General features: G+C 44.3%; 1 protein-coding gene across 1 annotated transcript in view; it reads right to left on the bottom strand.

The window, feature by feature from the left end:
• Positions 1–1,643: 1,643 nt before the first annotated feature.
• LOC140198477 (uncharacterized) overlaps positions 1,644–26,386 on the bottom strand; it is an 89,659-nt gene continuing 64,916 nt past the window's right edge. The window contains 7 exon segments of the mRNA XM_072259563.1: positions 1,644–2,821; positions 7,783–7,901; positions 7,989–8,011; positions 9,063–9,296; positions 13,099–13,194; positions 13,333–13,856; positions 16,938–17,028. Of these exon segments, the coding sequence (XP_072115664.1) occupies positions 2,289–2,821; positions 7,783–7,901; positions 7,989–8,011; positions 9,063–9,296; positions 13,099–13,194; positions 13,333–13,856; positions 16,938–17,028 (1,620 nt within the window). The 3' untranslated portion in view covers positions 1,644–2,288.

The following is a 26,386-nucleotide window of genomic DNA, read 5'->3' as shown; positions in this document are numbered from 1 at the left end:
TTTGGTATGATACCAACGACAGCAGCAAATTTCTATAGATGTACCAAGGAGAGCATTCTAACTGGCTGCATCACCGTCTGCTCTGGGGGTGGGACGTTGCATAGCATCAAAATAAGCTGCAGAAAGTTATAAACTTACTAGCTCCATCACAGGCACTCGGCTCCCCAGCATCCTGGACCTTCAAGAAACGCTGCCTGAAAAAGGGGGCATCCATCACTCACGACCCCCATCACCCAGAACATGCCCACTTCTCCTTGGTACCATCAGGGTGAGGTACAGGAGCCTGAAGACACACACTCAACAATTCAAGAATAGCTTCTTCCTCTCTGTCATCAGATTTCTGAATGGGTATCAAACCCATGAACACTACCTCATTACTTACTTTTTCTCAATACTTATTGAATTTAACTTTATATATTTATATACTTCTCACTGTAATTCAGATTTTATTATCATGTATTGCAATTTTGAGTGCATATCAACAAATTTCACGATGTATACCGGTGATATCAAACCTGATTTTCATTCTGATTTTCATCCAATTTATTGCGTCACCTTGAATGCAAAACAATTCAACCTTTTTGACCAACCTCCAATTCGAGACCTTGCAAAAGTTCATGTAGACAATGTTCACTGCCTTGCCTTCATTAATTTTCTTTGGAAACTTCCTAAAAAAATTTACAAGATTGATTAGATATGACTTACCACACACAAAGCCATGCTAACTATCCCTAATCAGTCGCTGTCTTCCAAATACTTGCATATCCTGTCCCTTAGAACACCTTCCAGTAACTTTCCCAGTATTGATGTCAAACTCACTAGCCTGTAATTTCCCCATTTATTTTCAGAGTATTCCTAAACAACAGAACAGCATTTGCTATCTCCACAATAGGTGTATGGTGGAAGCAATCTCATTGTCTTTCCATGTGACGTGAATCACCTGGACAATAAAAATACTTATGTCAGGATGCTGGTTGTTGACTACAGCTCCACGTTTCACACCACCATGCCGACAGTTCTGATCAAAAAGCTCCAGAAACTGGGCCTCGTATCTCCCTCTGCAATTGGATCCTCAACTTCCAAACAAGAAGACCACAATCTGTGTGGAATGGAAACGTCTCCACTTCACTGACAATCAACACTGGTGCACCTCAGGGATGTGAGCTTTGCCCTCTGGTCTACTCTCTCTACACCCCCTGACAATGGCTAGGCAGAGCTCAAATGCCATCTATAAATTTGCAGCTAATACAACCATTCTTCGTCAGACGGTGATGACAGGGCGTACAGGAGTGAGATGTACCAGCTCATTGAGTGGTGATGCAGCAACAAACTCGCACTCAACGTCAGTAAAACCAAAGAACCGACTGTGATCTTCAGAAAGGGTAAGGCGAGGGAAGACACACCAGACCTCATTGAGGGATCAGAAGTGGAGACAGTGAGCAATTACAAGTTCCTGTTTGTCAATATCTCTGAAGATCAGTCTGGACCCAATGCATCGATGCAGCTACGAAGAAGGCACTGCAGTGGTTATATTTCATTAGGAGTTTGAGAAGAGTTGGTACGTCACCAAACACACTTGAACATTTCTGCGGTGTATTGTGGAGAGCATTCACACTGCCTGCATCACTGGCTGCTATGGTGGGGTGGGGGCTACTGCAAAAGATCAAAGTAAGCTGCAGAGGGTTATAAACTCCATCACCCAGGTCATGCCTTTTTCTCATTGTTACCATCAGGAAGGAGTTACAGAAACTCAACAATTGAGCAACAGATTCTTCCCCTCAGCCAAACGATTTCTGAATGAACATTGAATAAACGACCACTAGCTCACTACTTTTTATTCCAGTTTTGCACTAATTACTTAATTTTACTTTTTAATATGTATAATTACCAGAATTAGGTTTTTTCTCTATCGTTATGTATTCCATTGTTCTGCTGGCCCAAAGTCAACAAATTTCACGACTTGTGCTGGTTATATTAAACCTCATTCTGATCCACATTCAACATGTCCCACCTCCCTGAGGTTCAGCTTGACTTCCTTCTACCAGTCAGCACCCCCGCCACTTGTCCCCCTTCTCCCGGCTCAGTGCCGGTGGACTGCAGGAGCCGGGGAGCTCAGGATCCGCCGGCCACGGCTGCTACTGAATCCGCAGTGTTTCCATTCCGTTGACGGATGCGGTGAGCGAGTGAAAATTAATGGATCGATAATTCTCAAATGGTGTTTATTTCACTCTGCGCACATTTATATTTACACTGACTTACTCCTGACGCCGGTCCTGGACCCAACCCGTTTACAGACCAGGAGCGAAACCAGAGCAGATTCTCAGCCACTGGTTTTCATCCCAAGTCCAAAACAAAGGATAAAGTTTCTCCGTGAATTTGTTCCCAGTGAAGGTGTGGAGATGGGACTTGGTCTCTGCGTTGTAAAATGAAACTGTGCCGGACTCGTAACTGAGATAAACTCCCACCTTCCCGGGGATGGGATCGGCAGGGAGACGGGGTTCGGGGCAGGTGAGAACCTTCATCTCGTCATCAATCCGCCCGATGGTCCAGAATCCGGTCTCCGGACTCGCTCCGACCCATCTCTTCCTTTGCACAGACTCTGCGGCGACACCGAGACTCCAGTACCGATTCCCTGTCAACTCCACCTCCCAGTAATGTCTCCCCGATGTGAATCCCTCCGATCCCAGCACACAACCCCAGACTGTGAACCTCTTCCTGGTGTCAGGGAGAACCCTCCGGGTCCAGGTCCATCTCACACTCTTCCGATCCTCAGACACCTCGAGCTTCGGATGCGCAGTTTCCACATCCAGGATGACAGAGACTGGGGGTTGAAACAGAGAATTAGAGAGTCCCCAGGGATCGGGGGGAGACTCGGCCACCCACTGGGGCTTAGTCACAGTCGGGTGGCCGACAGTAATCGAACACAGGATTTTACCCGACTACAACGGATAGACAACCAGTATCTTCCCGAGGTTTTTCCTGGGATAAAGAGCGGAGTTTTCCCGATCAGCACACACAAAATTCTGCAGGAAATTAACGGATTGAGCAGCATGTGTGGAGGAAAGTGGCCGGGACCCGATTCAATTCCAGATCTTTCCTCAAGAATGGAAGGAAAGAGGGGAGATGATCAGTAAAAACCGGTGTGGGTAGGCGCTGGGACAACAACTGGATCCAGATGGGGATGGGGCGATTGAATATTGGAGGAGTTTAAACAGGAGGTCAGAGAGCCTCTTTGGCCCAACGCGTTTGTGCCAACCAACTTGCTTTAATGACATAGTCCCATTTGCTTGGCATCATACCGGTTTGTGCGAGGTCATTACAACTTGCATCCACTTTTGGAGTTTGGAGTTAAATTCCGGTGCTGTCTGGAAGGAGTTTTCTACGTCTCCCCCCTCCCCACCCCCTGTGACTGCGTGGGTTTCCCCCAGATGCTCTGGTTTCCTACAAAGATGTACTGGTTACTAGGTTAATTGATTATTGTAAATTGTCTTGTGATGAGGCCAATGATAAATACTTGGGTTACTCTACCCACCTCAACAGCTTCTTCTGGCAACCTCTTCAGTTCCAGAGAGAATGTCCCAGCCTGGTCCAGCCTCTCCTTATAAACCAAGCTCTCCAGCCTCCGTAACATCCTTGTAAATCTGTCTACACCCTCTCCAGGTGAGTTACATCCCTCTTATAGCAAGGTGACCAGAACTGTACACACTGCTCCAAATGTGGCCGGACCAACGTCTTGTACACACGGAACAGGAAGTCCCAGCTCCTGTACTCAGTATTCTGACCGATAAAAGTAAGTACTCTAAACTGTGTCACAGTTTTGAAGGAACTATGTACCTGTGCCACTTGGACTTTCTGTTGGACAACATTCTCCAGAGTGGTACAATTGCTGTGTAAGTCCCGTCCTGGTTTGTTTTGAAAAGATACAACATCCTACATTTCCCTGAGTTAATCTCCCACTGGCCCAGCTGATCAAGGGCTCATTGTAAACTTAGATAACCCTCTTTACTGTCCACTGTACCATGAATTTTAGTATCATTCATAAACCTACCAAAAATGTCACCTACATCTCATCCAAATCATTAAAATGAATAACAAACAACTGCGGACCCAGTAGCGACCCCTGCAGGTCACAGGCCTCCAGTCCACTGTGCTTAAGATTCACTTGGACGGTCATTTCAATGGACAAGGCACAGAAGGAGTGTCACCTAATACCAGCCAATGGGATGAGTGTAGATGGGTAAATAGGTCAGCACACAGGTGATGGGTTGAAAGGTCCATTTCTGTACTGTACGAAGATGACTCTGTGACTTTAAATGAACTGAATGACTGGGACCCCACAGCCCTCTGATGCAGAGAATTCCAAAGATACACCTTCCTCTCAAGGGTATAACCACCCTGAGGTAGTGACCACTGACCCTCGACTCCTCAGACAGGGGAAACATCCTCCCTGCATCCTGTCTGTTGAGCCTGGGAAGAGTTTTGTGTTTCCCTGAGATCTCCTCTCATTCTTCGAAACAGGGGACAGAGAACATAGAGCAGTACGGCACCAGAACAGGCCCTCCTTTCAATGTGACAGTGACTGATCGATGCCGGCATCAATTCCTCTTCTATTTCAGATCCCCAATACCTCCATCCCTCGATATTTCAAAAATTTCTCTCCCTCCACCTTAAATATATTCAATAATCAGGCCTCACTCAAACTGCTGGAGGAAGTCAGTGGGTTGAGCTGCATCCGTTGAGGAAAGGAACTGTCGACGTTTCATGTCAAAACCCTACATCAGGACAGAGAGTGGAGAGGGGAGATGGCCGGTATACAGAGGAGAAGAGGAGTGATGAGACAGGAGTGACTGTGGACTGAGGAGTGGTGAAAAATGGTGGGCAGGTTACCCCAGGTCGGGGAGGGGTGGGGGAGTCTGGTCTCCAGTTGGGGGACACCGGGAGGTGAATGACAGATGGAGATTGACACAGAGAAACAAGTGAGAGGACGATGGAGCGAGGTTGCAGGATTGGGTGATGGAGAGCGTGAGAAAGTGAAAAACAGGAATCCAAAGGCTGCCTTGTTTTGTAATCTCCTCAGTAACGGAGGTGATAATGGGAACCATTCGGAGAGAGATGAATGGCAGATGGAACCAGAACCTGATGGGAGAGAGGTGGAAAGCCTGTGAGTTAACAGTGTTTCTGGCCAGGAGGAACTACAGGCTAGAAATGAGTGAATTTGAATGAATCAAGGACAGTGGAAGTAGACAGACCAATTGTCTTTGCTCTTGCCATGAGGTAGAAGGAGATCAAGGCTGCCATATAAATCTGTCCTCCATTTTGAGAACTTAAGTTGCTTTGCTTTGAAAGTAGACTTAATGCATGAAGATCCATGTAGCAGTGTATATAGATGGAACTACAAGGTGGAGGGGATGAAGATGGGTGATGAGGATCTCTTGCCTATGATCCCACCCCCACAGTCCCTCATTAGAACACGGGATGAATTTGCAGAGACCCTGGCAGACATATTTGCCTGACAATTCACCACAGGTTGAGTTGCTGGAAGACTAGACGGCGGCTCAGGTGGTGCCCTTCGTTAGAAAGTATGGGATGAGCAAGCCGGGGAACTCCACGCTGCTGAGCCTAATATCAGTAGTGATGATGTTTCTGAAAGACAGGATTGACTGCACCTGGAAAGGCAAGGACAGTCAGCGCGGCTCACAAATCTGATTAAGTATAGCTGAAAACTGGATCAAAATCTTCACTCCAAAGACAGCACTGTGGCAATTTTTGATGAGGAAATGTGAGATTGAAGAGGAGGATTCTAGGCCAATGGACAGTCCTGATAAGCTGAGGGATGAGAAATTACAATCTTCTGAGTCATTTCACTGCACTAATGCAACAGGGACACAAAAAGGTCTGTCTTTGCAATGAAAGCTACTTATCAATTGGTTTTACACAGACTGGTGACACATGGAGCCTAATCTGTGGCACAACCAGCAACTGTAGCAATGGCTCAAGCATCATTGAAAAGGCACTTAACTACAAATCAGTCATATGACATGTAAAAGACTTGATTCTTTTAAATGGCTACTGGAATATCAAAAGAAACAGAATAAAGATTTTGTTAATAAAGTCACAGTCAGATAAAGGGTTCAGGACACAGATTTTTTAGTAGCAGAATTTATTACACAGAAAATGGTTAACTTTATTAAACAAAGACCAGTTCACTAGAGAATGTTTTAAAAAACTGTGTGAAAACCTGGACAAAGTGCACATACAGAAATCTGGTGACTCAGCAGAGGAAGAGTTCTCAACAGGGTACTTGAGCTGAAAGGTGAATTGCAGGAGTACTATCAAGAAAGTTGTAGGTCAGATTTTGCTGAGTACTTTGAAGATGAAGAATGGCTGCAGAAACTAGCCTACCTAGCAGACATTTTTCATCATACGAACTAGTTGAGCAAGTCTCTGCAAGGCCATGGAGAAAATGTTTTGACTTCAAGTGACAAGATTCTTGGATTTTAAACAAAAGAGAATCTTTGGAAAAATCATATTGCAAAAGGAAATCATGAAATGTTTCCACTGAAGCTTTGACTTGAGAGTGAGGAAGGATATCAAAAAGTCTCAAGGCTTATGAAAGGTACCACCTCAAAGAATTGCAGAATGAGTTATTAACAGAAATTTATTATGTTTGCCTTTTGACTTTTTTAAACTTATGAAAGGGAAAGAAAGAGATTAATTTCAAGAAACTGAAGCTAATCTTAACTACCTGTTTTTTTTCCAAGAATGGTTGGCTACAAATTGATTCTCTACTTAAAACAATACTGAATTATTTTTGGATTATTATAACTACAACTTACTAATCAAGTTAACCTACCATGAGCTGTAGATATAATATTTTTTACACAGGGGTTCCTTGAGACCTGAAAATTATTTCAAGGTTTCCTCCAGGGCAAAATGGTGAGAATGGCTACCCTTGTCTAAGTCTGTGCCCTCTGGTCCTTGAAACATCCTCCCTACATTGACTCTATCCAGACCGTTCAATATTCAATAGGTTTCAGTACACTCCCTCCTCACTCTTCTCAACTCCAGTGAATACAGGTTTAGAACCATCAAACACTCCTCATACATTAACCCTTTCATTTCTGGGATCAATCTTGTGAAACTCCTCTGGACCCTCTCCAATGCCAGCACATCCTTTCTTAGTTATTGGGCTCAAAACTGCTCACAATACTCCCAGTGCAGCGAGACTAATGTCTTATAAAGCCCCTGCTTTTATATTCCATCCCTCTCAAAATGAATGCTAATATTCAGACTCAGACTTTCTACTAACTTTTACTATGTTGTATGCCCTCTCTTTTGCTTTTATGCTGTCCTTCATTTCCCTTGTCGGCCATGATTGTCTCATCGTCCCTTTGGTAAACTTCTTTTTTTCTTTGGGATTTATCTAAATTGCACCTTCCGAATTGCTTCCAGAAACTTCAGCCTTTGCTGCATTGCAGTCATCCCTGCCAGTATCCACTTCCAATCAACTTTGCCATCTCCTCTTGATGCCTCTGTAATTCCCTTTAGTTCACTGTAATACTGACATATCCGGTTTTATCTTATCCCTCTCATACTGGAGGGTCAATTATATCACTGGCCCCTAAGGGTTCCTTTTCCTTAAGCTCTCTAAACAATTGCACAGCACCAAATCCATAACAGCTACTAGCAGGCTCAACCACAAGCTGCTCTAAAAAGCCACCTCATTGGCATTCTGCAATTGTGTATCATAAAGAAGGACAAATGAATCTTCGTAAATTTTACCTTGATTAACGGCATCAAGCGTGTCTCTCAATGCTGTGTTCAACAAATACGGGTGATAGAATCTTTCAACTGGTAGGGCTCCATCTGTCACTGACAATTCCCAGACATCATCACTAATCCTGTAAATATTAAACCCATGGTCACATTCTGCAATTTTGAATTGTTTCACAAATCCATAGAGGGTTTCAGTAAAGAGCGTGTCCTACCTCCTCTCCCGACGAGCTTCCTCCTGGAATAAATAAAACACAAATCTGTGAAGACTTAGGTTCACTGTCCACATCCTGAATTTCATCCAAGTCATTACAAGGTGTTGCAATTCCCACTCCCACAGTCACTCGCACACACAAACAGTTCAGAACCATAGGGAAAATTGCAAAGAATGTTTCTGAAAATTGTGCCACAAATGAATAGATGCAACTGACAGGAAAGGCTGGACAGGTTTAGTATTTTTATCTGGATATGATGGCAGGATGATAAGATGGAGGAATTTAAGATGAGTGATGGATTAGATTGGGCGCTGTTGGAGAAACCATCTCTATTTATGGAGAGACCTTAAATTAAACATAAAGTGCCAGGTGGTTTAGCAAGAGAATGTGGAATTCACAGGCACAGGAGTGGTTGAAGTGGAACAGCAGAGACTGAATGTAATGGGGAAGCTGGATAAACACATGAGGGACCATGGAGTTTGGGACACTGTTGCTGGGCGTGGTGAGGAGGTGGGAGGAGGTTTGTTAAACAGGGAAATTGATAGGAGAGAATGGACTGAAAGACCTGTCTATGATGTAAATTGGGATATAATCCAATGAATAATATATCTGAAAAGGAAAACAGATGGTGCAAAATTTTCTAAAACAGTGAATCTTATACAATCTGAATATAGATGGTAAATCTGATGTGTGGGTCACAGTCTGCAATTCAACCTCAGTTCCCACTGATCAACAGAGAGACCCTCACACCCACCACACCAGACACACTCACAGTTTGTGAATGTAACTGGTTGTTACTCTAAGTATCAGGGATAATATACATGGGAATCACAGAAACGATCACTAGCTCAGTGCTCTGATCAGAGTAACTCATTCCCGAGAAGGTTGCAGACTGTTCTGTGATGTGCAGATGTTGTGAGAGGCCGGTTTGAGGATAACAACAATCTGGAACAGTCAGGACATCTGTCTGGTTTAAATCAGTTTGCAACTACAATATTTGTAAAGACCACATTGATTCAAAATACATTAGTCTATCACTGTGCATGTCTGCAGAAACCAACTCAAATCTCTCACCATGAGAAATATCACATTTTCTTGTTGATCCATCTGTTCCTGTAACTTGGAGATTTCCTGCTGGATAGAATCTAAATTCTCTTGAATCTCTCGAAGATTGTTCTCCAATGGATTAAGAATCCTCTCCTCTTCTTCCCTGAGATCTCGGAGCGTGTGCTGCTCTTTCTCGATGATAATCCGGCGCAGTTCAGCAAACTGGGATGTGATGTGGGACTGAGCGCTTCGTGACTGTTCCTGTCAAATGAAAGGAGAGGCTAGTTTATTATTTGGCCGTAAAGTATTTCCTCCTGACATGGAAAGTGGCCTTTCAGTCCATTAAATTGTATGTGGGTTCACAGAGCTTCAATCCCACTCCCTCACTTTCCCTGAAACCGATTGTTCCACACTGACCCATTCATTTACACTTGATTCACAGACCACCCACCATCACAGGGTTAATTACAGGAACGAATTAAACATTAAACCAGGATTTCTTGGCAATGTCGGCCCATTGAGTTCACAAGGAGTACATGCAAACACCCCACAGACAGCACAAAACTGTTTGTTCTTCTGCCATCTGCACCTGAACTCGAGGGGGAGCAATATCCTTGTAGGTAGGTTTGCTGCATGGTTCGGAAGGGTTTAAACTAATTTGCAAGGAGGATGGAACCCAGAGCGATAGAGCAGTGAAAGAAGTGCATGGAGTAAAGCCAGATCTAACATACAGAGAGGCTTTGAGGAAAGAGAAGCAGAATAAGTGGTATAAAGACAGTAAGGTAGAAGGGCTGAAGTGTGTGTACTTCAATGCAAGAAACATCAGGAACAAAGGTGATGAACTGAGAGCTTGGATACATACATGGAATTATGATGTAGTGGCCATTACAGAGACTTGGGTGGCACCAGGGCAGGAATGGATTCTCAATATTCCTGGATTTCAGTGCTTTAAAAGGGATAGAGAGGGCAGAAAAAGGGGTGGAGGGGTGGCATTACTGGTCAGGGAAACTATTACAGCTACAGAAAGGATGGGTAATGTAGCAGGATCCTCTTTTGAGTCAATATGGGTGGAAGTCAGGAACAGGAAGGGAGCAGTTACTCTACTGGGGGTATTCAATAGGTCCCATGGTAGCAGCAGAGATACAGAGGAGCAGATTGGGAGGCAGATTTTGGAAAGGTGCAAAAATAACAGGGTTGTTATCATGGGTGACTTTAACTTCGCTAATATTGATTGGCACCTGATTAGTTCCAAGGGTTTAGATGGGGCAGAATTTGTTAAGTGTGTCCAGGACGGATTCCTGTCACAGTATGTGGACAGGCCGACTAGGGGGAATGCCATACTAGATCTAGTACTAGGTAATGAACCGGGTCAGGTCACAGATCTCTCAGTGGGTGAGCATCTGGGGGACAGTGACCACTGCTCCCTGGCCTTTATAATTATCATGGAGAAGGATAGAATCAAAGAGGACAGGAAAATTTTTAATTGGGGAAAGGCAAATTATGAGGCTATAAGGCTAGATCTTGCGGGTGTGAATTGGGATGATGTTTTTGCAGGGAAATATACTATGGACATGTGGTCGATGTTTAGAGTTCACTTGCGGGATGTAAGGGATAAATTTGTCCCGTGAGGAAGATAAAGAATGGTAGGGTGAAGGAAACATGGGTGACAAGTGAGGTGGAAAATCCAGTCAGGTGGAAGAAGGCAGCATACATGAGGTTTAGGAAGCAAGGATCAGATGGGTCTATTGAGGAATATAGGGAAGCAAGAAAGGAGCTTAAGAAGGGGCTGAGAAGAGCAAGAAGGGGGAGTGAGAAGGCCTTGGTGAGTCGGGTAAAGGAAAACCCCAAGACATTCTTCAATTATGTGAAGAAAAAAAGGATGACAGGAGTGAAGGTAGGACTGATTAGACATAAAGGTGGGAAGATGTGCCTGGAGGCTGTGGAAGTGAGCGAGGTCCTCAATGAATACTTCTCTTTGGTATTCACCAATGACAGGGAACTTGATGATGGTGAGGACAATATGAGTGAGTTTGATGTTCTGGAGCATGCTGATCTTAAGGGAGAGGAGGTGTTGGAGTTGTTAAAATACATTAAGACAGATAAGTCCCCGGGGCCTGACGGAATATTCCCCAGGCTGCTCCACGAGGCGAGAGAAGAGATTGCTGAGCCTCTGGCTAGGTTCTTTATGTCCTCGTTGTCCACGGGAATGGTACCAGAGGATTGGAGGGAGGCGAATGTTGTTCCCTTGTTCAAAAAAGGTAGTAGGGATAGTCCAGGTAATTATAGACCAGTGAGCCTTACGTCTGTGGTGGGAAAGCTGTTGGAAATGATTCTTAGAGATAGGATCTATAGGCATTTAGAGAATCATGTTCTGATCAGGGACAGTCAGCATGGCTTTGTGAAGGGCAGACCGTGGCTAACAAGCCTGATAGAGTTCTTTGAGGAGGTGACCAGGCATATAGATGAGGGTAGTGCAGTGGATGTGATCTATATGGATTTTTGTAAGGCATTTGACAAGGTTCCACACAGTAGGCTTATTCAGAAAGTTAGAAGGCATGGGATCCAGGGAAGTTTGGCCAGGTGGATTCAGAATTGGCTTGCCTGCAGAAGGCAGAGGGTGGTGGTGGAGGGAGTACATTCAGATTGGAGGATTGTGACTAGTGGTGTCCCACAAGGATCTGTTCTGGGACCTCTACTTTTCGTGATTTTTATTAACGACCTGGATGTGGGGGTAGAAGGGTGGGTTGGCAAGTTTGCAGACGACATAAAGGTTGGTGGTGTTGTAGATAGTGTGGAGGATTGTCAAAGATTGCAGAAAGACATTGATAGGATGCAGAATTGGGCTAAGAAGTGGCAGATGGAGTTCAACCTGGAGAAGTGTGAGGTGGTACACTTTGGAAGGACAAACTCCGAGGCAAAGTACAAAGTTAATGGTAGGATGCTTGGTAGTGTGGAGGAGCAGAGGGATCTCGGGGTACATGTCCACAGATCGCTGAAAGTTGCCTCACGGGTAGATAGGGTAGTTAAGAAAGCTTATGGGGTGTTAGCTTTCAGAAGTCAAGGGATAGAGTTTAAGAGTCATGATGTAATGATGCAGCTCTATAAAACTCTGGTTAGGCCACACTTGGAGTATTATGTCCAGTTCTGGTCACCTCACTATAGGAATGATGTGGAAGCATTGGAAAGGGTACAGAAGAGATTTACCAGGATGCTGCCTGGTTTAGAAAGTATGCATTATGATCAGAGATTAAGGGAGCTAGGGCTTTACTCTTTGGAGAGAAGGAGGATGAGAGGAGACATGATAGAGGTGTACAAGATAATAAGAGGAATAGATAGAGTGGATAGCCAGCGCCTCTTCCCCAGGGCACCACTGCTCAATACAAGAGGACACAGCTTTAAGGTAAGGGGTGGGAAGTTCAAGGGGGATATTAGAGGAAGGTTTTTTACTCAGAGAGTGGTTGGTGCGTGGAATGCACTGCCTGAGTCAGTGGTGGAGGCAGATACACTAGTGAAGTTTAAGGGACTACTAGACAGGTATATGGAGGAATCTCAGGTGGGGGCTTATATGGGAGGCAGGGTTTGAAGGTCGGCACAACACTGTGGGCCGAAGGGCCTGTACTGTGCTGTACTATTCTATATTCCATGTTAAACGTTACAGGAGCATCAAACCTAAAACCACAAGGCTACTAAACAGCTTTCTCCCACAGGCAGTCAGACTGCTAAATAGCTGCTCCACCTGACTCTGCTTTGGACACTTTTAATTTGCACTGGACATTTATAACTGATTTTAACTGACATGTGGCTGTTGTGTTTTACTATTTATTGTTATATTTATTATTTAGTGTTGCGTCTGTTATGTTATGATTGCACTGCCCCTGAGAAACGCTGTCTCATTCTGCCCTGCAGAGCTGATGTATGGTTAGAATGACAATAAAGTTTTTTGAATCTTTTGAATCTTTGAAAAAAAAGGCCAGGATCGAAGATAATCACCAAAGCTGATATTCCGCAGTAAAGGGAACAAAACTACACAACAACATTGCAAATTCTCCTCAAGAAGCCTCACCCGAACTCCGGAAATCTTCTCTTTCTGTTGCCGCTCTATTTCCTCGAGCTCGGATTTCTTTTCTGTGAGAGATTCTAACGCAGATTTAACCCGGTCCTGGGAAGCAGAGAGTGAAGGAATTAGACAATAAAGATGCAGTAACGATTCGGGCCAGTTTATTGTCATATACACCAGGGGTTAGAAAATAAATATGCAACGAAAAAACATCAGGTGATCAAAATCGATTTGTTTTACCCTATAGACATCAGCAGCTTCTTTAATCGTCAGGAAGCGGTGCTCTCTGTGTTCCTGGGAAGCTACACAGATCACACAGATCAGTTTCTTGTCGTTTTCACAAAACAGCTTCAGTTCTTCCTCGTGTTCCTCGCAGTGAAGTTTACTTTCCTTCCCTTTCGGATTCAAGTTTAGTTTTCGAGCTTTCTCAGACAGATTTGCTAAGGCCCGATTGACTTTCAGGATGCGGTTCCCAGACTCCTCTCTACATTCCGGGCAGGAGTTTCTCTCCTCCCTTTCCCAACACCGTGTGATGCAGGAGCGGCAGAAGTTATGTCCACAGTCCAGTATAACCGGATCGGTGAAGAAATCCAGGCAGATGGGACAAATTACCTCGTCAGTCCAACTTTCCACTTGTCCTTTCGAAGCCATTTTAACTCCCACTACTTCCTGGTTCAGGATCCTTCCGGGGAGCCGCTGAACGCCTGCAGTACCGCGATTGTCCTCTAGGGGCGCTGAAGTGTCCGAGAATGATCGTTCTGTTCCTACAAGTGTTCAAAGGGGCCATTTCCACAACACGGTGGGATCAGGGGCACATCAAACAGGTGGGAACATAACTAACGCCTCAGCCATGGACAGTCCCATGCCCGGCTGCGAACAGAGGAGTGTTGGGCATGGGTTTATCAACCCCGGCCCGGAAAACTCCAGTGTGACAGATACGTCAACTAAATCCTCAAAGACCGCACCCGTGGGATAGGAAGGACCTTCGCCTGGAAGATGATTGGTCGCCTGGTGTAAGGAGGAGCCAGAGGGCCGATCGGCGTTCGGCCCAGGAAGGAGGCCTCGGGCGAGCTGCTATCAATTTTCTATTGAATGGATGTTATATGTCACAGGGCGGAAAACGTTCGGTTTTTCAGTGAAGGTCTGATTTCCGCTGCCGTTCATATGAAGAGGCTTCCTCACTTCACTATGTCCATCCCGGCTCCAATGGCAGGTCCGGTCTCCCTCACTCTGGACGCACCCAACGAGCTGATTTTTAAAAATCATAACAGACTTTATTTACCATTAAAATAGTCACAAATATAAACTGTGTAATGCCTTTAGCCAATGAATTTACGTTCAAGGTCAATGCGGTACTTAGTGTTCTTTTACATTCATTGAAACCGATCGGACGGTTGCCGCTCATGTGGCCCCTGGGGTGGTTCACTACTACAATAATAGAGAGACTTCCTCACCCAAACCGTCCTCCCCGTCCAGTGGCAGAGGAACTCAATACCTTCAATGCGTCCCTCAGCACGTACTCTGCAGCCTGGAAGGTGTCAGTCGTTCCACTCCTCTCCAGCAGGTGCTCCCATCCTTTCATAGACCATGGCATCGGGGCGTTTTGTCTGCTGCTGCCTCCTAAACCCGTCACTGCGTAGAAGGTGCTAGTGAATAAATAGAGGTGTAGAGTAGGAGGGTGAAAATATGGGGAAGAATAAATAAATGGTCAGCACAGAGATGATGGGCTGAAGGGCCTGTTCCTGCTCCTATTGCTTTATGTTCTGGCCTGTGGTGAAATATAAACAACCGTTAGGCAAACAACTTTCTCAGTGAGATGGGGACTTCGATGCAACATGATATGGCAAGGTGAGCATTTTCACCAATCTCTTGTACAGTTGTACCATGTCATGACAACTCTTGCAATTAATACACTGATTGATAAAGAGAAGGGTATCAAACTCCTTTTTCACCACATTGCCTCCCTACAGTGGTGCTAACAACTTTGTGAACCCTGTAGAATTTCTGCTTAAGTATGGGCTAAAGTGTGAGCAGATCATCACACAAGTCCTAAACTACATAAAGAGAACCCAATTAAATAAATAACACAAAAAATTATACTTGTTCATTTATTTATTGAGAAAAATGATCCAATATTAAATGTATTTGTTGGAAAAGGTATGCAAACCTTTGCTTTCAGTAACTAATGTGACCCCCTTGAACAGTAATAACTTCAATCAGACATTTCTGCTAATTGTTGATCAGTCCTGCACATCAGCTTGGAGGAATTTTAGGCCATTCCTCCTTGCAAAACTGCTCAACTCTGGGATGTTTGTGAGCTTCCTTGCATAAACTGCTTGCTTCAAGTCTTTCCACAACATTTCTCTTGGATTAAGGTCAGGACTTTGACTCGGCCATTCCAAAACATGATTTTTCTTGTCAAACCATTCTGTTATTGATTTAGTCTTGTCTTTTGGTGATTGAATTGTTGCATTATCCAACTTCTATTAAGCTTCAGGTGACAGACTGCTACCCTGACATTCTCGTGTAAAATGTCTTGAATTCATTGTTCCCTTAATGATTGCAAGCTGAGTCATCAAAGCAGCCCCAAACCATGATGCTCCTCCCACCATGCTTCACTGTTGGTATGAGGTTTGGTGTTGCTGTGCAGTATCCTTTTCCCTCCAAACGTAGCAATGTGCTTTTCTCCCAAAATGTGGTAAGTTTTTTACTCAGAGAGTGGTGAGTGCTTGGAATGGGCTGCCAGCAACGATGGTGGAGGCGGATACACTAGGGTCTTTTAAGAAATAGATACATGGAGCTTAGTAAAATAGAGGGCTATAGGTAAGCCTAATTATTTCTAAGGTAGGGACATGTTCCGTAAAACTCTGTGGGCCGAAGGGCCTGTATTGTGCTGTAGGTTTTCTATGTTTCTATGTTTTGCCTCATCTGTACACAGAACATTGTCCCAGAAGCATTGTAGAACATCCAGGGGGTCTTTTGCAGACTTGAGACATCCAGCAACTTCTTTTTCTGTGGACTTTCCTCCGGGGTGTCCTTCCATGAACACCAGGCTTGTTCAGTGTTTCTCTTAGAGTGGACACATGAATAGAGTCTTTAGCAAGTTCCAGTTATTTCTGCAGGTCTTTTGCTGATACCGTACTGAGTTTCCTCCATTTCTAGACAATTTTTCTTACTGTGGACTGATGAATACTCAGGTCTTCAGAAATGCTTTTGTAGCCTTTTCCAGCTTCATGCATCTCTATATTCCTTCTTCTGAGGTCATCTCAGAGCTGGTTTGATTGAGGCATGGTGCACATAAACAGATCTCTCTTGGGAAGAGCAGGCACTGTCAGTAACCTGACTTTGTGTGTCTTTTTTATAGGGCAGGGCACCTCTACAACCCACAGCTCATCTCATCTCATTGAATGGAACAACTGATTCCAAATGGTTTTTGTAGAAGGCATTAGCCCAGAGGTTCACATACTTTTTCCAACAAATACATGTAATGTTGGATCTTTCTTCTCAATAAAGAAATGAACAAGTATCATGCGATTGTGTTATTTATTTAATTGGGCTCTCATTGTCTAATCTTAGGACTTGCATGAAGAAATGATCACATTTTTCGTCATACGTATGCAGAAATAGGGACAATTCTACAGGGTTCACAAACTTTCTAGCAGCACTGTGCATCTTCACTCTGGCATAAAATACTTGTTTCCATCAGTATCTGTGTTCTTCAACAATCCCCAGGGCCCTGCCATTCACTGGCTTAACTTCCCAAACTTGTCTGAGTTGAATTCATTCTGCGGTTCCTTGTCCACTTTCCCAGTTGATTTAAGCGTAATTCGACATTCTGTTGTTACCATCTTCACTGTCCACCACACCTCCAATGTTAGTGACATCTGCAAGTTTATTGATCAGCTCACCCACATTCTCATCCAGATCATTCGTTCTCTATGTATCAGAACATAAAAGAAATAAGCTTAGGTGATTGATTATTTGATAATTAGATGAACACGATTGCAGCAGGACTTCTATTCAAATCCACCTCCACTTGCAGCTTTTTTCCATTTTCTCTGTGGAAAATGTTTCCTTTCAGCTCTTCTTAAATATTTTTCTGCTCTCACCTCACAACCACAAAATTACTCACCATGGCACCAACCTCTCATGAAAATCATTAATATAAATGACAAATAATAGGGAACCAGCATCGATCCCCATAGCACACCACTTATCACAGGCCTCCACGTTATGTCTCTCCCGCTCGCTGGAAAATGGAGTCATCTCTGTCTTCCTTATTAGGGAGGGAGAGAGCCTGCAGAATGTTGAATTACCGGCTGAACAATATAGTCTTTGGGGGTAACCGCAGCTCTGTGTGTTTGCTATTGCCTTGATCACGCTTAAGTGCTGGTAGCAGGTGCGTTTTTTTGCCGGTGGGGGGTGGGGGGATTGTTGCTCACTGCCGCTTACGCGAGGGAGGGAGGGAGTTGGGGGGATTTTGGGGTTCTAACATTTAACTCCTTCACTCTTGGAGCACTCCTCTGTTTTCGCGGATGGTTACAAAGAAAAAGCATTTCAGGATTTGTATTGCATACATTTCTCTGACATTAAACGTAACTTTGAACCTTTGAACCATCTGCAAAGCAATCCTCCACCACCACCCTCTGCCTCCTACCACAAGCAAATGTTTTATCCAGTTAACACACAAAATGCTGACGGAGTTCAGCAGGCCAGGCAGCAGCTATTCAGGCCAAGATCCTTCTCTAGTCGGGTATCTGCAGGTTGCTTGTGAAACCATTCCAGACCACACTTCACAAAGTCTACCTTGTACAATAGATCAGCACTTTGTATGTGCCAGTCAATAGTCTCTGACTATTACAACCCTGATATTCCAACAGTTATCTGCATTCTCCCTACACATGAGCTCTTCTGATTCTCACTGACATTTTGCATCCTATAGTACAATCCCAGCAAAGTGACCATCTCCATATTTCTAACTCCTACCAATATACTCTTACTGGCCGTCCCCCACGAGAATCTCTCTAAGTGCTGTGGTGATGTTCTCCCTAATCAACGTCACAACTCCCCCTCCTCTCTGACCTCCACTTCTGTCACGTCCTCTGCATCTGTAGCACAGTGAGGTGGCTTTGATCTGATTCAATGGGACAGCAGGCGTCAGGGGCTGAACAGCCTCCTCTTGCTGCTATTTCTGATGTTCAGAGCAGTGAACAGACTGAACTGAGGGAGGATAGAAGGGGTGGGGGAATGAATAGAGGTGTAGAACAGGAGGGTGGTCCCAAGTAAACAGACATCTGGCAAGTGAGCGGCTTTAAAACTGAGTTTGTAAAGGTTCAGGATCAGCATGTCCTTGTCAGAGTGAATGGCGAGACTGGAGGGATGAGGGAACCCTGGCTGATGAGGGTTATTGAGGCTCTGGTCAGGATGGAATTGTGCATCAGATGAAAGCAGCTGGGATCAGATGAATCCCTCAAGGAGCAGAAGGGATGCAGAAAAACACTGAAGAGGGAAAAGAATTAGGAGGCCAAAAGGGAGTGTGAGATAGCTTCAGCAGGTAAGATGAAGGAGATTCTACAAATGATTCTACCAGTCTCTGAAACAAGAAGGGTAACGAGTGAGGTATTATGTCCTGTGAAGGAACAGTGTGGTCATCTCTGTGTGGAGACACAGCAGATGGGCGAGGTCTGAAATAAATACTCCTTCCCCACACGAAACCACCATGGTGGGCTTCACAGCTGAACAGGTGAGAAGACAGCTGAAACGTCTCAACCCAAGCAAGGCTGCAGGACCGGATGGTGTCAGTACCAGGGTGCTCAAAGCCTGTGCCCCTCAGATAGGTGGAGTACTTCGCCATGTATTCAACCTGAGCCTACCTCATCCCTGTGCCGAAGACGCCGTGCCCCAGTGGCCTCAATGACTACAGACCGGTGGCATTGACCTCCCACATCATGAAGACCCTGGAGAGACTTGATCTGGAGCTGCTCCGGCCTATGGTCAGGCCACACTTAGATCCCCTCCAGGTCGCCTACCAGCCCCGACTAGGAGTTGAGGATGCCATTATCTACCTGCTGAACTGCGTCTACGCCCACCTGGACAAGCCAGCGAGCACTGTGAGGGTCATGTTTTTTGACTTCTCCAGTGCATTCAACAGCATCCGCCCTGCTCTGCTGGGGGAGAAGCTGTCAGCAATGCAGGTGGATGCTTTCCTGGTGTCATAGATTCTTGTTTACCTGACTGGCAGACCACATTACGTGTGCTTGCAACACTGTGTGTCTGACAGAGTGATCAGCAGCACTGGGGCTCCACAGAGGATTGTCTTGTCTCCTTTTCTCTTCACCATTTACACCTCGGACTTCAACTACTGCACAGAGTCTTGTCATCTTCAGAAGTTTTCGGATGACTCTGCCATAGTTGGATGCATCAGCAAGGGAGATGAGGCTGAGTACAGGGCTACGGTAGGAAACTTTGTCACATGGTGTGAGCAGAATTATCTGCAGCTTAATGTGAAAAAGACTAAGGAGCTGGTGGTAGACCTGAGGACAGCTAAGGTACCGGTGACCCCTGTTTCCATCCAGGGGGTCAGTGTAGACATGGTGGAGGATTACAAATACCTGGGGATACAAACTGACAATAAACTGGACTGGTCAAAGAACACTGAGGCTGTCTACAAGACGGGACAGAGCCGTCTCAATTTACTCAGGAGACTGAGGTCCTTTAACATCTGCCATACGATGCTGAGGATGTTCTACGAGTCTGTGGTGGCCAGTGCTATCATGTTTGCTGTTGTGTGCTGGGGCAGCAGGCTGAGGGTAATAGACACTAACAGAATCAACAAACTTATTCGTAAGGCCAGTGATGTTGTGGGGATGGACCTGGCCTCTCTCACTGTGGTGTCTGAAAAGAGGATGCTGTCTAAGTTGCATGCCATCTTGGTCAAAGTCTCCCATCCACTACATAATGTACTGGTTGGGCACAGGAGTACATTCAGCCAGAGACTCATTCCACCGAGATGCAACACAGAGCATCATAGGAAGTCATTCCTGCCTGTGGCCATCAAACTTTAAAACTCCTCCCTTGGAGGGTCAGTCACCCTGAGCCAATAGGCTGGTCCTGGACTTATTTCATAATTTACTGGCATAATTTACATATTACTATTTAACTATTTATGGATCTATTACTATTTATTATTTATAGTGCAACTGTAATGAAAACCAAATTCCCCCGGGATCAGTAAAGTATGACTATGACTAATTACTTCCCATCTGTATTTACTATGGAGAAGGTGATGGAAGCTGGGGAATTTAGGGAGGAGAATAAGAATGCCCTGAAACATACCGACATTACAAACGAGGCTGGCCAGCTTAAGCACATAAAGCTGAATAAATCCCAAGGTCTGACCCAGTTCGCCCTCTGTCATGGTGAGAGTTCAGGGAGGAAATTGTTGGGTCCCTGGCTGTGATATTTCAAACACTGAACATAGAACAGTACAGCACAGGAACAGGCCATTCTGCCCACGCTGTCTATGCTGACCATAATGTCATCACGTTTGCCTGCAAATGATCCATATCCTCCATTCCCTGTCTGTTCATTTCCCTGTTTCAATGTCTGTTAAACATCACGATCTTATCTGCTTCCACCACTCCCCATCTCGGCTGTGCATTGCAGGGAGATACCACTCATTGTGTCCAAAAACATTCCTTGCACATCCCGGTTCAACTTTGACCCACTTATTTTAAAACTTTACCCTTCACGTGGTGTCCTCAAGGAGATTACACTGAGTGAGACTGTCTCATAATTAGAAGAATAAGAGGTGGTCTCACTGGCACAGACACAGTCTCACTGGGTATTGACAAGGTAGAGGCAGGAATGATGTTTCCCCTGGATGAGATGTGGAACCAGGGGTCACAGACTCACAATCAGAGGTCGCCTCTGCAGAACTGAGATGAGGAAAAATTTCCTCTCCCAGTGTGCGGTGAGTATTTGGAATTCTTTACAAAAGATTTCTGCATTCAAGAGTAACAGTGATGATGGGATGGTGCAGGAAATTGGCACTGAGGTCAATGATCAGCCATGTTCTGAGTTAAGGGCAGAGCAGGAGCAAGGGGCCGAATGGCCACTCCTGCTCCTGTTTCTCATTTTCTTGAAACACAAACCGATCTTTGTGTCGTTTATTTTTTTCTTCTTCTACCTGTTGGATTACACAGGGGAGCGGTAACCCGTGCACTCTGTGTAGAGCATCATCTGTACCCCGTGTTGACCGTATTCACTCCACTGTCTCCAATGCATGTAACAGTCTGCAGAGTCTGTTGTATTCATTGTTTTTGTATCCAGTGAGAAACACGTCTGTGTAAGCGCCCGGGACACTTTACTGTATTTACTCAGCGACTGCTGCGTCCCCACCTGCTGAACATAGAACATTGAACAATACAACACAGGAACAGGTCATTCGGCCCACAAGTCTGTGCTGAACATTGTGCCAATTCAATCTCATCCCATCTGCCTGTACATGGTCCACAACCCTCCATTCCCTGTCTGTTCATGTGTCTGTCTAAATGCCACTGAAATGTTGTTGTTGTATCTGTTTCCCCCACCTCCCCTGACAGCACGTTACAGGCACCGACCATTCTGTGTGTAAAACAAACTTGCCTCATCAATCTCCTTTAACCCTTCCCCTCTCAGCTTATATTTACACCCTGTTGTATTTGACATTCCCACGCTGAGGATAAAGAGACTCCGACTGTCTATCATGTCTGTGTCAGTTGTTGTTGAATGATTCCTCGACAGCTGCTGAAGCACCGTGTTCCCAGACTTCTGAACCTTGTGATCTCCTCGGTCTGTGATGTTCCCTCGGGTAGGGAGTCAGAGAGTGTGGGCCAGAGTAATTCCCCACAACCGCTGCTGGACAGTGGGGAGCAGCGAGTGTGCACTTGACATCTGTTGGCAGAATCCGTCCCGACTGGGTGAAAGCAGAGTGTGTGAGGGAATAACTGGAGCAATTCCCCCATCTGCTGGCCGCACAGGGAAATGAACCTTCTCCTCCAGGAGTCTCCTCGAATTGGCGTGAGATCAAAGTATAAAATGCCCGCTTAAGTATCTGCGTCTGTGTGACCATGTAGCGGCGTTCAGAGGATGTGAGTATTTTATCAAGGCAAAGTAGATTCAGGTTGTTAGTAACCAAAAAAATATATCATATGCTGAGGCAGTAAAGAAAGTTGACAAAGAGCACAGGATAAGTAAAGAAAAGATTGGAAGGGTGGGGAGTCAGCGCATTCCGCGTTCTCCAACTATGGTTCCTTCAGACATGTTGTTGATGACTAAAGAGTCTTTTTTGGCGTTTGTTGTTGATGTATTGGTCGGGGCTAAAACTACAACCAAGAGGTTGGATATGATCAAAGTTGTTGGAGCTGCAGAGAGATTCCTTGATATGAAACAGGTTTTACCGGAAACATTACATGAGTATGTGACAGACAAATAATCTCTGAATACTTCCCAGTTGTCGGGGCCAGAGAGTATGGAGGAGCATTATGTGGATGAAAAGGCCGATAATTAGTATTTGGGTGTTTTTAATATGACAATGGAATGCAAGAATGGTCAAGAATTACAGCGCTGTGTTGGAACTTTTAAGGGTAAGCCTGATTTGATCTGTATACAGGAGACATGCTTAACGCCTCATTTAGATTTTGCGATCCCTGGATATGATAGTTTGAGAGCTGACAAAACGGGTAAATCTGGTGGAGGGTGTGCAACTTTCATAAGAACAGGCCCCAGTTTAGAAGACTTGATTTTAAATCTAACCTTGAAATGGTGGCTGTGGAGGTTTGGTGCTCTCGTGGTCAAAAAACTTTGATTAACTTTTATAATCTAGGTAACATGATGATGTTATCAGATTTTTGATGAAATGATGAATAAGGTAAGATCCCCAATAATCTGTGTTGAAGATTTCAATGCCCATAATCCTATCTGGACTAGTAGTGAAAGTAAAGATAGTAATATAGAGGTAGCAGAGGAGTTTCTAGACAAATACAACATGGTACTGCTAAACGACGGAAGGCCTACAAGATTTAATATTGTAAAGAATACTTATAGTCACTTAGACTTATTAATCACTTCCTCAAACTTAGCCAGGGTTGGGGAATGGGATGTTATGGACAGATACACAGTAGGAAGTGATCACTATACTATATTATGCAGATTTGGTCAAAATTTGATAGTAGAAGTTGAGGAGAGGTCTGCTAGGTATAAAGTTTCTTTTGACCGTTGGGATGACTACAGCAGAAAGCTCTGCATATCATCGAACAGATTGATAGCGAGGGCTCCATAGACGATTGGATTGAATCCCTCTATTATATAATTCATAAAGTTGATCAGTTGACTATTCCGCTACATAATGTTCCTAAGGCTCGAGCATTAGTTCCGTGGTGGAATCGAAATTGTGATATAGCAGTAAGAAGTAGAAATAGAGCTTACAGGAAATTAAGAAAGTACCCAGTGTTAGATAATGTTATGGAGTATAAAAAGGAAAGAGCAGTAGCAAGGAGTGGAATTAAAATGCAAAGAGGGATAGTTGGAGAAGATTTTGTGGCACCCTTTGTCCTGAGACACCTATAAAGCAGCTATGGACGATCATTCACAGAATGTCAGGGATATATAGGAAACCATCTATCCCAGCTTTGCTGGATGGAGATATTGAAGCTGTAACCAATAAGGGAAAGGCTGATATGTTTGTAGAGGTGTTCCAAGCTTTACACAGTTCTGGAGAGTTAGGTGATTTGAGAAAGGAAATTGTATCAAAGGAAAGTTGGAAATTGGACAGGAATTTGGATAACTCTTCAGGAATTGCAGGAATCTGTCCAATCAGGTTCAAACACTTCTCCTTGTCGGAATGGACTGTGTTAAGAAATGCTTAAGCATTCAGATGACTCTCAATAGGAATGCTAGCTTCGTTTAATTCAGTGTGGAAGGGAGGAAAATTACCAGTAGAATGGAAGCATGCGGTGGTAGCTCCAGTTTTAAAGCCAGGTAAAGACGTGTTTAGTCCTAGCTCGTATCGGCCTATAGCTTTAACATCAGTGATTTGTAAAACCATGGAATGAATAGTCACCAACAGACTTGTTTATTTTTTGGAAAATAAGGGACATTTTGCTGCCTATCAAAATGGTTTCAGAACTGGAAGATCAACAATGGAATCAGTTGCACTTTCAGATCATGATATTAAAAAGCGTTTCAAAATACAGAAGTAATGGTAAGTGTATTTCTAAATATTGAAAGAGCATATAACTGACTATGGAAGGATGGTTTATTAATTAAACTCTATGATGTGGGAATTAGAGGTAGAATGTTTAATTGGATCAAAACATTTTCTAAAGGAAAGGACAATTCAAGTAACAATAGGCGGAACAAGCTCCAAGTCAGTTAAAATAGGTAATGGTACCCCTCAAGGAAGTGTCATTCATCCAGTTCTTTTTAATGTCATGATAAATGATACCTTTGATCAGGTAGGGACAGGATTTGGCAAATCGTTGTTTGCAGATGATGGTGCAATCTGGAAAAGAGGAAGAAACGTCAAGTATATATTAAAGCAGGTACAAAAGGCTTTAAGATCAGTTGAAAACTGGCCAGATAAATGGGGTTTCAGGAATTATGCTTCTAAGTCCAAATATATGATTTTTGGCTTTAGAAGAAAGATTCCTGACTGTGAATTGTGTCTATATCATGGTGCATTAGAAAAGTCAAAGTATTCAAGTTCTTAGGTTCAATGAAAGACTTACTTGGAGAGTTCATATAGATAAAACAATTGGAAAGTGTGAGAAAGTTTTAAATGTTATGAGAAGTATTGCTAGATGTGACTGGGGAGCAGGGCGGAAAATGATGTAATTAATAGATCTAGCTATGATTAGATCAGTTCTTGATTATGGTTGTATTGCTTATGGTTCCGCTGCTACAGCAGTGCTTGAAAAATTAGACACTGTGCAGTCCAAAGCATTTCGACTCTGTTGTGGAGCTTTTAGAGCAACATCAGTCCCTGCGTTACGTGTGGAGATGGAATAAGTGCCTCTGCATTTAAGACGAATTCAGTTGGGCCTGCAGTATTGGGCAAAACTAAATGGCTTCAATCACAGCTGTCCATCAAAATGTCTTTTGCAGGGGAAGTCGGAACACCAAAGTAACATTAAAAGATAGCCATTTTTAGATGTGGTTAATAACTGGGCTATGAAATTGAAACTGATTGAGGAAGACATAGCTGACCAAATTTACTTGCCACCCGTTCCTTTTTGGCTCTTGCCAGAACCAGAAGTAGACCTATTCCTCCTTCTTCAGCCTCAAGGAAGCAGAGCAATTTCAACAGCATCGATCATAAATGAATATTTAAATAATAAATGGGGATCTTATCTGAAGATTCTTACTGATGGCTCAGTGGACACAGAGAGCAGTAGGGCAGGATTTGGGGTGTATATGTCTCAACTTGGAGTTAAGATTGGTCACCGGGTTTCAGATGGTGTTTCTGTCTTTGCAACAGAATTATTAGCAATCCTCTGGGCCTTATGGTGGATAGAAGACTCTCAACCACGTAGGGTTATCATCTGTTCGGATTCTGCCGCTGCCTTAGAGTCTATAAAAGGGAATAAATCAGAAGCTCGACCTGACGTAGTTATTGGGATTCTCTTACTGTTGTTTAGAGTAGGGAAGATGGGTTGTGCAGTCAGATTTTCATGGATACCTGGGCATGCTGGGGTGGAGGGTAATTAAATTGTGGATGGCATTGCAAAAGAAAAAAACCCTTTCAACTGAAGCTACAAGCATTCTTCCACTCCTTCCTCATCCTTCATTCTTCAGTCCTGACGAAGGGTTCCGGCCCGAAACCTCGACTCATCGTTTCTGACTGATGCTGCCCGACCTGCTGAGTTCATCCAGCGTACTGAAAGTGTTGACTTAAATGTATTTTGGTTTTCTATTAAATCTTTGTTTGACCTCCAGGAGAACCAACATCTGATTGAAGAGTCTATTATTCAGTTTATACGTGCGACTAGTTTCTATTGGAGAATCTGAGTTTCTTGAAATTATATAAGTAATTATACATGCTGTGGAGGGCAGTAATACGTCTAGATGCGTCTACACAGGAGCGGGGAGGGGCGAGAGGGGGAGACGGGAGTGGGGAGAGAGAGGGGACAGAGAGGGGGCAGAGAGGGAGAGGGAGGGGGAGAGGGGGAGAGGGGGAGAGGGGGAGAGGGGAGAGGGAAGGGGGAGAGGGAAAGGGGGAGAGGGAAGGGGGAGTGGGAAGGGGGAGAGGGAAGGG

This window comes from Mobula birostris, chromosome 5 (genome assembly GCF_030028105.1).
Source record: "Mobula birostris isolate sMobBir1 chromosome 5, sMobBir1.hap1, whole genome shotgun sequence".
Lineage (NCBI taxonomy): Eukaryota > Metazoa > Chordata > Chondrichthyes > Myliobatiformes > Myliobatidae > Mobula > Mobula birostris.
Note: the sequence above shows the minus strand (reverse complement) of the source record. Positions and strands in the feature narration are given on the sequence as shown.